The 13,092-nt window shown below is 42.7% G+C and overlaps 1 protein-coding gene across 1 annotated transcript in view; it reads right to left on the bottom strand.

Moving 5' to 3' along the window:
• LOC146174635 (neprilysin-1-like) overlaps positions 1 to 13,092 on the bottom strand; it is a 244,341-nt gene that overhangs the window by 141,839 nt on the left and 89,410 nt on the right. Inside the window, exon 7 of the mRNA XM_084583822.1 lies at positions 8,246 to 8,497. Coding sequence (XP_084439948.1) covers positions 8,246 to 8,497 — 252 coding nt within the window. The remainder of the gene's footprint in view (positions 1 to 8,245; positions 8,498 to 13,092) is intronic.

Raw genomic sequence — 13,092 nt, 5'->3', positions numbered from 1 at the left:
AAGCTCCTTGTTACCAGTTCCGAAATTGAAGAGTATGCACTTGAAAATCTGTGCCCTTCGTTGAAGTGGGATCTTGTCCTTCTGCAAAATACATTTATTTTCCTCACCGACTGCATTTGAGCCAGGCGCCTAAGTATCCTGCGTGCAAGCAAGTTGTTGAGCTGCTTCAGTAAACAAGTTTGGCAGTGGTTTACCTCTGCTATGCCAGGATATACGTAGCGTGGGCTTGGTTTATCTTGTTGTCAAGCCCCCCCCCCCCCCCCCCCCTCGGCTTCCCAAGTCAGACAGCACTGTATGCGATGCACACAACGTTTACTTAGTGAACACCGATGGTTTACGAACGCCGGTCTACGATCTACAAGCTAGGAACGCCGAACTACTCTGTCATAGGCACGGTTGCGCTCCCTTTCTCTCTCTCTCGCTTGACACACTCCGGTAGAACCAACAACCTCTTCTTCTAAGTGGTGTTGGTAGAACGTTTAAGCTACGGTTTTAAGAGTGGAACACGACAGCGTTTTTTCCCTTTTTTCTTCCATGCTACAAACGCCTGTGCGTGAGCGCCGGTCTACATACTCTGGTGGTTTACAAATGCTGGTCTACAAATGCCGAACTACGAACGCCGAACTATACTACTCTAGCTCACTGTAACTACACTGTCATGGGCACAGCAGCTCTCCCTTTCCCTTTCTCTCGCTCGACACACCCCATTTCTCCTATTCCTTTCCTCCTGCTTAACTATACTGTCATGGGCATCATTGCTCTCCCTGTCCCTCTCTCTCGCTCGACACACCCTTTCTCCTTTTTCTCCGCTGGGGTTGCGGCGGCGGCGGCAGCTGTGTTCCTGTGACGCAGCGTGGCTCTCGCTCATGCGCAGCTTGGTCGGCACAGAGGACACGCGAAACGCCTTCCAACCTGGGCAGTTTAGCTCACCCTACAAAATTTCTCATACCCTCGAGCTACTAGACACGATGGCGGAGATGACTTCATAAGTGGCGTGCGAACCAAATACTATAGTGCAATGTATGCCCCAGTCTGCATCTTTTGTCGTCGTCATGAGGGAATGAGACGCGCAAAATAAGGAGCTCAGAAACCTATACGTCTTACCTTCTTTGCTTTTGTTCGAAGCCCTTTGTTCAGGTATCTGGTGATGGCACCTGGCATCCCGTAGAACTTTGAATTGGAGATTATGTCTTTCAAGGTAAAGCTTCTCCAGCTTAAATATGACCTTATCGAACTTTACTTACTCAAGACCACTGAAAGGTGCCTTTCAGCTTATCTGTGCTGAGGTGGCCTTGAACTGAAATTCTTTTTAAAGATGCCGGTGGTGCAATATTAGACCTCACCGAAGCTCACCTGCCATATGGCAAATATGTATATGGAGAGTTACTCGTAAGAACAGAACCATAAACTATTTCATTTATGGAAGTTGGTTGGTTGGTTTGTGGGATTTATTGTCTCAAAGCAACTCAGGCTATGAGAGACGCCGTAGTGGAGGACTACGGAAATTTCGACCACCTGGGGTTCTTTAACCTGCACTGACATATTTCTCGAAGTGTCGGTGCTATACATACATCAAGAAATTCCACATGTGCCGTAGAACGTCGCTAATCTGCTCAGATGTCCTTGAAGTAGCAGCTAGGAGAATACATGTCTTCGCACAAGCATTTTCCGTTCCATTTGTGTGTGCGCCTACGCAGAAGATGGTTTATTTGTTCTGGTTTTAACTACAACTTTGTGGCTCGTGCCCAACCCCTTGAATTACCTGTGTTGAAATAAACTCCTATCACTCTGCCTGAGGCGGCAAGAATACATATTCCCAAGGCTGGAAACTTGTAGACATCATTGATAGTTTTGACTTACGTGTATTGCCAATGGCGAAAGCCATAAGAGTGGAAACTTGGGCTTATCGGTAACGGTGATCCATGACATGAGAGTGCAGCGCCAAAGGACGAAAGACAGAAAAGGTGCACCACAGAAGGGTGTTGTGTACTCTTCCTGTGTCTTTCGTCCTTTTGCGTCTTTTGCGTGAAAGCCACACTTACTTTTGGCCTCCAGCGTCTGCTGTAGACCTGCCTTCGAATTTATCTCCAAGTGAACTGAACAGCGGTACTCGCTGCATGGGGAGTGACCATTGCCATATGTTTGCATTTGGTGCCGACTGTCAGCGTGGTTAGAAAGTCAGCTATGGTGTAATCTAGGAAACACCTGAAGACGCACCTGGCATGCGTTTGTGTGATACTTTAATTTTTTTTATTGCTGTGGCAGCAACTGCAGCAGTCATGTTACCTAACAAGTTTCAGGACTCAGAATTAGGAATCTCGAGCATTTGGCCCATGCGCAGGAGGATAGAGCAAAACCAACGGGTGTGGACATATAATCTTAAAGAAAAACTTCAATTCATTGATTTCTACACGTGCCCTTTCAAACTTTATTCATATATCAAGGAACTACAGCATTTCACAACTGAAATGCCAAGTGACCTTCAAAACTGAAATCCAAGAGGCGATATGCTGCAGTTCCTTTATATATGCATGAAGTTTGAAGGGGCGCGTGTATGCTGACTGTATCAGCCTACGACAAAAATGAAATTCTGAACTAATAATTGGCGCATTCTTAGCCTGCAAAGAGAGGTATCGCCATTAATGCCATCCGCAAGCTCTCAATATCGTCCCAACATTGCATCCCTGAAAGCATTGCGCTGCAAGAAGTTCTCCTAAAGAATGCTGGGTTTCCTGAATAAACCAGTACATCTGTACCTGAAAATCTACTAAATAAGTGAGAACCGGGTGACGACAAAAAAGCAAAGATCCCCATTGACGAATTCGACTTGTGGCTATGCCGTATGTGCACAACGTGTCACATCGTTTAAAAAAGTTGGCAAAAAAAATGTGGCGTCTAACTTCAACTGACTGCCCCAAAGAAGCTTGTGCGCCTGTTTCCCTCTTGTGAACGGCTCGGCAAAGCACCCAATTTTTTTTTATTTGATACTGTGAATCCTATCAGGGATTGTAACAGGAAGAGCTGTGAGTATATGTACACTAAAGCTTAAAAGCATACATAATAATACATATTGTAGATTGTTACATACAGCTTACAACAATCGAAAAAAAACGGGTATATCACATATATCAATTACATGATTACGAATGATAACAAGTAGTACAAAAGGCATATGACGAAACAAATTTTGAGTCGCAGAGTCAGTGACGAAATCAGTATTAGTTCTAATTAACAGTCAGGACACAATCAAGGTTCAAAATACTAAGAAAGGAGAAAATCGACTACAATGAATTCACAACTTGAATCAGGCACAAACAGGCTAGTAAAAGTAACAAGAGAACACGAAAGTAAGAAAATACGGAATAAAGTTAATACTGCACTACGTATAGTTCGGCTGCAATAAAGGAACTAAACTCGGGTAAGGACGCGCTGTTAGTAATGCGCGTATGCAGATTGTTCCATTCTCGTGGTGCCCTTGGAAAAAATGAGCATTTGAAGATGTCAGTATGAAATTAAAATTCACCTAATGTGTGCGTAAGGTTAAAACGGGTTAATCTGTTCGAGGACTTCGGCATGTACTTTGTAAAAGGCAGTTTTAGTTGATTGTGTATTAACTGTTTTATGATTTTAGGTCTTACAAGAGAGACTGTTTTCCAAGTTTAGAAGCTCTGCGCGTTTGAGTAATTCTGTTCGCGAGTCTGTAATGAAGTTTTTATTACTTATAAATATTAGTGCATTTCTTTGTATCGCCTCCGGTTCTGTAATGAGCTGCTTAGTAAACGGGAACCAAACGACATTAGTGTGCTCTAGTACCGGTCTGATAACTGTTTTATAGGCAAGTAACTTTGTTTCAGATGGGGCTAGTTTAAGGCGCCTGTTAATAAAGAATAGCTGTTTTAGGTCGATAGACGTGATTTTGTTAAAAAGCGAGTTCCACCTGAAGTCAGAAGTTAGTGTCACACCAAGATACTTATGCTCCTAACAGATCCAAGGGGAATATTGTTAAGGGTGTAGTGAAAGGCTGATGGTGTGGTACGTTTTTTTTTTTCTTGTTATATATAAAAGAACTATTTAAATGGATATTCATCTGCCAGTCTTGGTACCACTGAGATACTGCTGTTGTGGCGTTGTTCAAAATTAGATGGTCATCAATGGAGTTAATTTCCTGATAGATAACGCAATCATCAGCAAAGCGTCTAATATTAGTTGAAGCGTAAGCTGGTAAGCCATTTATAAACATTAAGAATAATACCAGGGCTAGGACACTTCTTTGGGGTACTCCCGATGAAACATTAGTTAAAGTGGATTCCTCGTTGTTAATTTTACCAAATTGTGTGCGATTACTACAACCACCTTTAATTAAATCTTTAACAGGGCCAGTTGACAAAACTCAAGTTTTGTCAGATATTTAGTGTGATACGCGGTCAAATGCTTTCCAAATGTCTAGAAATATGAGAACTATCTGTTTCTGGTTATCAATGCTCATGGATATATCATGTTTTAATTCAATTACCTGAGTAATAGTGGAAAGGCCCTTACGAAAACCACGTTGACAGGGGGTTAAAATATTATTTACTTCTAGGAAGGCATTTATGTATTTTAATATAATATCCTCTAGTAACTTGCATACTGTGCTTGTTAGTGATATTGGTATGAAATTCGAGGTATTGGTATGAAATTCAAATTTATTTCTCGATTTGTGTACTGGAATTACATTTTCTGATTTCCATTCCATGGGAAGAGTGCAAGTGGATAATGATTTGCTGAAACGTAGAACAAGGAATTTAGCCACCCACTTCGCATATCGATGCAGGAATATGTTAGGGATGTTATCTGCCCTGGTCCTTTCTTAGTGTCTAAATTTATTAAAAAGTTTAATACTCCGGTTTTGTTATATTTACTGGCTCTATCTTCACACCTGTCCTGGAGTTCATTCTGGGGAGTTAAAGACCCCTCAAAAGGGGTCTTTAAGGAAATAAAAATGAAATGGAGCAAAAGTAGTTGTTTAGATTAATCGCCGTATTATTGTTATCTTCGGTAAATGCTTGTCTTTGACCTCGTCTTTTTTAAGGTTTAAATAACGCCAGAATTTTTTAGGAGCATTTAAAAAAATTGGGAAACTTTTTTCTAAAGTAATAGCATTTCGCCCTCTAAATGTTTGATTTCAAGTCGTCAATAGAGGAAGGTAATTTTTGTAGTGTGCGTTGTGACGGATGGATTTTTTGGTTTCTTCTGAGCTGGTGAACTTTTCTGTGTTTATGCGTTTTCTTAGTCTTCAAGGGGACGTAGTTAGCGTTGCAATGTTTGACAACTGAACTGAACCGGCGCCATGATGTTTTTATGCCTGTATTTGTATCATGTGAGAGTTCACTGAATGATGGCAGTTCAGGAGACAATGTGCCACTGATGCTTGTATCGTATGATGATATGGTACCGCACAAAATACTAGTTTTTGGTATGACAGCAGGATGATACTTCGATATTGGCTTTATGACTGGGAAAATAATAGGTTGGAAATAGTAGATCTAATATGTTAGAGGTGGATCCTTGTACGCGGTTGGGTTCAGTTACTATCTAGGTTATATAAAAAGAAAGCATGATGTCAAAACGAATATCTGCGCAGAGTGACTGGTGGTGCAGTGTGTGCCAGTTGATGTTGGGTAGATTGAAATCGCCTACTTGTATCACCTTGTTTCCCAACACATGCTGCTACATGTAGTGCACGTGTAATGATTGTAGCATCTTGAAATCAGCAAAAGCACTACGGTAAATGCATCCCACAATGAAGGTGGTATTAGTAAGGTAAAGTTTGCAAAAAAAAAAAACTTCAACTCACTCAACCTCAGGCAATGTAATGAAAGGGATTTCTTTCTTTACCAGTAAAACAACGCCTCCGCCTCGCGTTAACCAATCTCTGCTGAAAATTATGTAGTTTGGGGGAGTAAGTTCGTAATCGTTGATGCCTTTGGTTAGCCAGGTTTCTGTTAAGCCTATGAATGCCCATTGTTAAGCTGTTACTATTGATTCGAGGAAACCTAGTTTAACTATAACACTTCTTCGAACATTAGTATTAGAGACAATTGTCTTGGACGTTGTGTACGGCGTGGACAAAGGGTCCGTGCACCGATCTCCTGGTTTCTTGTGCCTTTTGAACTTGACGTTACGGGAGACTCATCATCTTTCCTCATACCAGAAATAAAGACAACTACTAATCTTTAGTTTGTCGGACACCAATGACACCTTATAACCGGAATCATTCTTTACTTGCTTTTCCATATACCCATGAATAGTGGAAATATAGAAAGATGGGAACTGCGCTCGGTGCTAAACAGCACCGAACGCAGTTCGCAAGTCGGTGTCGTACGAAATTTCGCTCACTTATGGCAAGGTATATATTGGAGAATCAAGTCGATGCTTAAATAAAAGGCTGAGAGAGCATCGTTTGGCCGCGGGATCCTTTTCAGCTGGGTTGAATCTCGTTGATAACTGCAAGCGGTGCCTTATCAAAAGATAACCTGGTGACCCAAACTCTATACCCTGTACACCGATCTTTCAGAACACATGCGTACTGGAAGTGGAAAATACAAAATGCAAAACGCGTACAAAATAAAAACACCTTGCTCTTGGCGCATGATAGCCTCAGTTGCTTATGCGCCAAAAAACCCAACACAACAGAACACGCGTACTGGCAGCAAAGAGAATTCAAATAGAACGAGAAATATTCGAAGCCCTGTTTATAGACAAAGAAGGACGAAACTGTATCTGCACTCCATCTGTGTCTCTGTCTGGAAACGTGTTATCGTACCTAGAGCGTGGCACCCCCACTGCGCTTGTGCGATGGCCAGCAGTTTGAGAGCTTATATCTGTTTTTGTTTTTTGTTTTTCAATAAACGGCGTTTGTCATGTTCCTATGTGTTCTTTCTGTCCCGTGTGTCTTAAGAAACGCTAGCAAATATAATTTTGAATTCTTTACCGAGACAAAGTGACTCAGGCTATGAAGAAAGTTTTAGTGAAGGGCTCTGAAAATTTCTACCTCCTGGGGTTCTTCAACGTGCACTGATATCACACAGCACACAGGTGCCTTGTTTTCGCCTCCACCGAAAAGCGGCCGCTGCGACCGAGGTTTGATCACGCATCCCCGGCCACAGCAGTCAAGCGCACTAACCACTCCAACGCGACGGGGCACATGTTTTGGCAGCTCCTGCCCACTCGGTCATGGCATGTGGTCTGATAACACGACAAAATTCGCCGAAGAATTCATGTCCTGCCATGCAACCTGCCAGAGAGGTATGCTCGTTATTTTCCGCTCACAACATCAACAACAGCTAGTAAGCGAGATTTACAACAGACCGCAGATTTTGCCGCTGTCGGTTTATATGTTTACTACAGTTTCCCGTTCTTCGTAAAAATACTTGTTTCAATGAACAGAAGGAAACACATAGGAAAGTATTACCCAGCTTAAAAAAGTGATTCAGCTGCTGATAGCCCTGCTTCCTGGGAAGCAACGGTTGCCTTTGTGCTGATGTCATTATTTTTTTATTTTGCGTTTCAGCAAAACCGCCTGGAGTATCTGAAGTTTCTCATTGCATTGAATGTTGAAGAGAGAGGTCCCAGTTCCGACATTTCCATTATGTTTTGTAACATCCGTGTTGTGCCGCACTCTAACGCGATAGCGTTGAAGGGTCCCATTCTACTGAAACGCCGGCGTTGTCGGCGTTGTGAGATAAATATTAGGGTACGCCTCATACATGTGATAATTGGCAGGCAGCATGGTCAGGGCCGTCAGGTTACGCGAGATTGACCGCATGATATTGTCGAGTTTGGAGGGGCTTCCGGCTCGGGCAGTTTCCTTGTGATGGAAATCGAACCCATCGGAACATTCCGATTCAAAGTCAGACTCGCTTCTCTTAATCCATGCAGGTACTCTCGTACTGCTTGGTTAAAACGGGGCTTGATGTCCATGTTGGGTAGCCTTGCAAGCAATGCAGTAGCGTACAACTGTATGCAAATGATTACGTGGGAAACTTTAGAGCAAAAGTTTAGCGAACTAGTAATGAAAGAATAGCAACCTGCTTGTGCGCGAACGAGGAACCTCAAGAGATGCCACCAATGGGTTACCATAAAGGAAGGATAAAAGCGCATATATATATCTTGTTGAATCCCTTTAGCTCACTAAATCGGATAGTTTGTTTATAGCAATTTCTGAACATATTATTATGCAATATAGCCACATTGTGCTACTTACTTGGGCAATTTGTGTTTCCACTTTAATGATGTCAGAGATTACTTTTTTCTTGCTTTCCTTTTCTGCGCTGCCAATTGTTCCATCCGAAGTGCTGGCTGTGGTGTCTGTTGGTTTTGCTTGCTTTCTTGATGCGAAAAAAATGTTTACTACTGCTGCCACGAATTCTTCATATTTCTGGTAGGCAACCTCATGCTGTTCTTTTTTGACAAGGATCTCTGGGGAAGGCGCAAATCTCGACCAAGGTACGCTCATCTGCACGTAAAAAAGGCTGTTTTTAGTGCAAAAAAATGCGCGCCGCAGCGGCCAATTTGTCCGAAATGTTCTATTAAAGTCTACTCAGTTACAATTTATTTTTCTTGTGAAGAAGAATGGGGAGACAAAAAGCTGTATATCGAGCTCGACAAGGATTCCGCCACACCAGAGGTTGGCTAGACAGTTGTACATAGAGGCAATCCATGAACCAATAAAATCCTTATTTACATTTATACAATATTCGATTTGCATCCCAACCATGGAAACTAAATCAGAAATGTAATTTTACTTTACACTCGCACAATCAAAATATAAATACGTACATGTCCACTTTGTCAATGAAGCATAAAGCCCGCTTCACACTGTAGAAACAGTTGGTCAACTCTCTCCGGCAGCAGCGTGTTCGCGTAGTGTTAGCGACTCTGTCACACCACTTCAAAGCAAACTGTCCGGAAACGCGTCCCAGTCGCCCAGTTGCACGGAACGGAAAATTCACAGCGAACATTAGGCGAACCTCTTGTCACACCAAAAAAAAAAACTCCGGCAACGCTTCTACAGTGCCTTTCTAGCGTATCCGCTCGCCATCTCACTTCCGTTGCTGACTCCTCAGCGTGGAAAACGAGGGGAACTTAGATGCCCCACCCCAGCTGGTGTCAATAACGGCACCCTGTTCGACTGCTTGCAAGACTCCGCACCGTGGCATACAACAAAGCAGCGAAATGAAACTTTCTTCAAACGCGGTTTTCTAGCTCGGAATTCATAAAAAACGATGATTATCCGCTGAATTACGTGCTTGGGGCTGTGCCGTCGACGGAAGTCTCGCTTTGCCGGCGAACAAGACAAATATTGTTGAGGGACGTTTTTTGCGCTTAGATTTCATTGTCCAGGTTTGTCACACCGTGGCAACAGCCCAACAACTCGTAATTATTCGCAGTTATTTGTGCAGTGTGACCAAGTTCTTTCGAAACACGTCTGTCGGGAAACAAGCTACAGGCTTGTTGGCCAAATTCTTCTGTTCATGTCGCAACTCGGCCTTCGTTGAGGTTCTTTGTTAAAGAATTAAAGAGCACTGCAGAATCTGCATTGGAGTAATGCGAAAGCACGGATGCTGTTGTTGGTTGCTTCTGGCTGCTTCTAGTTGCTTAATTCATTTCTTGTTGATTCATTTTAATCTTTGGTTTTTTGAAATTGGGCGCCATTCTGTTCCTATGCCCTTTTTCTGCTCTACTTCCGGTTGCGTGGCCTCACATCCTTGACTTCACATTAATTCTCTTCTTGTTTACCCATTTTATTCTTTGGTACTTTCAAATTGCGCGCCAATCCCTCCATGTGCCCTTGTTTGGCTAGACTTCAGGTTGCGTGACGTCAGATCTTTGACGCCACCTTAATTGACTGCTTTAATTAACTACTTTAGTATTTGGTACATTCAAATGTGGCGCCAAGCCATTCACTAATGAGACCATTTTCGCCTTTACTTTGTCAATTTTGCCTCAAATGTTTTACCTTATTAGCATATTGGCCTAATCATTTTTTCGCACGAAACCTTACGTAACCCTCTATCGACTAGCACCCCTACGATTTCTCAGTTACTCAACACTGCTGCGGACACTATTTTGCAAATTGCGCGCCAATCCCTTCCAATGCTCTTTTTCAGCTCTACTTCCGGTTGCGTGACGTCACATTCTTCCCGGAACTCTAATTGACTGCCTTAATTTACTGGTTTGTGGGGTATAGCGTCCCAATGCCTTAATTTACTATTTTAGTCGTAGGTACTTTGAAATTGCGCGCCAATCCCTTCCTATACCCTATTTTGGCTCGACCTCAGGATGCGTGACATCCACTCTTTGACGTCACCTCAATTGACTGATTTTATTATTTATTTTAGTATTTGATTCATTCAAATGTGGTGCAGAGTCATTGGCTAATAAGACCATTTTCATCTTTACTTTTTCATTTTTGTTTCTAAATAATTAGCTAAATAAATTATTGGCCTATTAACAATTTTTCGAACACAACATTACGTCACCCTCTATCGATTGACACCGCTAATTAACATCTACCACTTCTCAATTACTCAACTGCTGCGGAGAACGTTTATAGTTTTTGCGTTAATTAATTACCTAAATAACTGATAAGCATAACTATTTTTCCGGACACAACATTACGTCACATTCTATCAATTTACACCACTCATTAAACTCTACCGCTTCTCAAATACTCCCAACTGCTGCGGACACTATTTTGCGGACGCGGTCTACGGACGCCGTCTGCGGACAGATATCTCTGAACAGAGCTAAGTAATGCTTTCGCATTAATGACCCAACTAGTACTAATTTGCAGTACCTCGAACGCATGCGGTATGCTAATGATAACAGAAACATAAGAATAAAAACAGGCATCATAGATGGAAATCGAAATGCAAGGCGCGAAAATTTGGGGTTATGAGGTATTACTGCCTTTTTCCCGACAAAACCTCTTTATAGCAGTGTTTGAATGGTGGACGGGTTAAAGCTTAATTCATTTAACGTATTGAACGAACCGGCATTATGAAAGATAAAGACTGCAGTAATCTGCATGTGGAAGCGGGATAGTCACTACTTGCTTGCGCATGGTTTGACAAGTTCTTACATTTCATTTTTGCTAGAGGAATAACGGCGCTATCCTTTTCTTTTACAATTTCAGTCTTCAATTTCACCGTTCATAATACGTTAACATCAAAACCGCCTTGTGAAAAAAAAGCAGCGTACATTTGGTGCCAAAAGCGCGTGCACGGGGAAGAACTTGCCGTGCTTATCCGTTCAAACGGGATACGAACCCGTGGCTGCACAAGCAACTCAGCCACGTCTGCCACATGTCCAGACCACTAGGCTGTCGCCGCACTGTCCACGTCGTATTTACTCAAAATAAAAATAACGTTCTTTTGAAAACGACATCAAAGGCATTTTAATGCAACGCAATGTAGAGAATGAAGGAGGTAATACAGGACGCCACCAAGAGGAAGTGTCCGTGTATCTAAGATCACTATGTACATGCGTTTATCTAGTGGAACAACCAAGTGGCGCGATTTTTCCCGAGTTTTACCCACTAGCCCCTCGAGTTATGCTTTCAAAATCTGGTTCATCAACTTTCCTCCGTGTGCGATACACTCCAAAAGCAAGAACACGTAAGCATTTGCACGTGCCAATACAATTTAGAACGCGGGCACGATCTATCTGAATCCTGTTCAGGATGGCACTTGAACAATGGGTTGATCCAACTCGACACTTCTGTAAAAGTTTAGAATAAATATTATACCTCTGTTACAGACATTATGACACAGTACAAGCAGCTGTCCTCTTTCCGTGCGAAACTGCGAGGCTCTCGCACTCTGGCACATGTTGACACAGCTGTGCACAGGGGGCTCGAGAATTTCCTGTCGTACGGAATACTTTGCGTGGCTGCGCAAAGAGGGCTCCACGAATCAATGCGCTATCAAACTGAAGGCCGCTTACTGGCTCATTGCTCTTCACCTGGATCGCTTTGGTTGGCCGGGATGACCTTTTTTGCACCTGTCGTGGCTTCATTTTCTCGTGCTGAGAAGCAAAGAAATATTTTGAAAGAACTTCAAAAGTGGCTTTATTTTAATATGGGGTAGAGCAAATTGGGAACCAGTTGCGTTTCCGACTTAACCGGAGCGTCGAGAACTTAGCAGGTTTAGAATGACGAAATGCTGCCACCCATCAGGACAACCTTAGACTGCAATCAAGCAAAGGATCAAGCAGGGTTTCGGAAACGGTACTCTACTATCGATCATATCCATACCATCAATCAGGTGATAGAAAAATGCGCGGAATATAACCAGCCCTTATACATAGCATTCATTGATTACGAAAAAGCATTTGACTCAGTTGAAACCTCGCCGGTGATGCACGCATTGCGAAATCAGGGGGTAGACGAGCCGTACGTGAAAGTGCTGGAAGATATATATAGCGGCTGCACAGCAACCATAGTTCTGCATAAAGAAAGTAACAAAATTCCCATAAAGAAAGGTGTTAGGCAAGGAGACACAATCTCCCCAGTACTATTCAGAGCTTGTTTAGAGGAAGTATTCAGAGACTTGGAATGGGAGCAGTTAGGGATAAGGCTAGATGGAGAATACCTCAGTAATCTGCGATTTGCTGATGACATTGCCTTGCTAAGCAACTCGGGAGATGAACTGCAAATAATGATTGATGACCTAGGCAGGAAAAGTAGAAAGGTAGGCTTGAAAATCAATATGCAGAAGACTAAGGTAATGTTCAACAGCCTTGGGAAGGAACAGGAGTTTACATTAGGTAGCGAAATACTGGAAGTAGTAGGCGAATATATCTACTTAGGACAGGTAGTAACCGCAGATCCGGACCATGAAAAGGAAATAACAAGAAGAATAAGATTGGGATGGAGCGCATTTGGCAAGCACTCGCAGATATGACTAGCAGCTTACCGGTATCGCTCAAGAGGAAAGTATGCAACAGTTGCATCTTGCCTGCACTCACCTATGGGGCTGAAACGTGGAGGCTAACCAAGAGAGTTCTACTTAAGTTGAGGACAACCCAGAGGGCTATGAGTTCTACTTA

The sequence above is a fragment of the Amblyomma maculatum genome, chromosome 11 (genome assembly GCF_055883805.1).
Source record: "Amblyomma maculatum isolate TAMU_Amacu chromosome 11, ASM5588380v1, whole genome shotgun sequence".
NCBI lineage: Eukaryota > Metazoa > Arthropoda > Arachnida > Ixodida > Ixodidae > Amblyomma > Amblyomma maculatum.
This window is presented reverse-complemented; position numbering and strand designations above follow the sequence as displayed.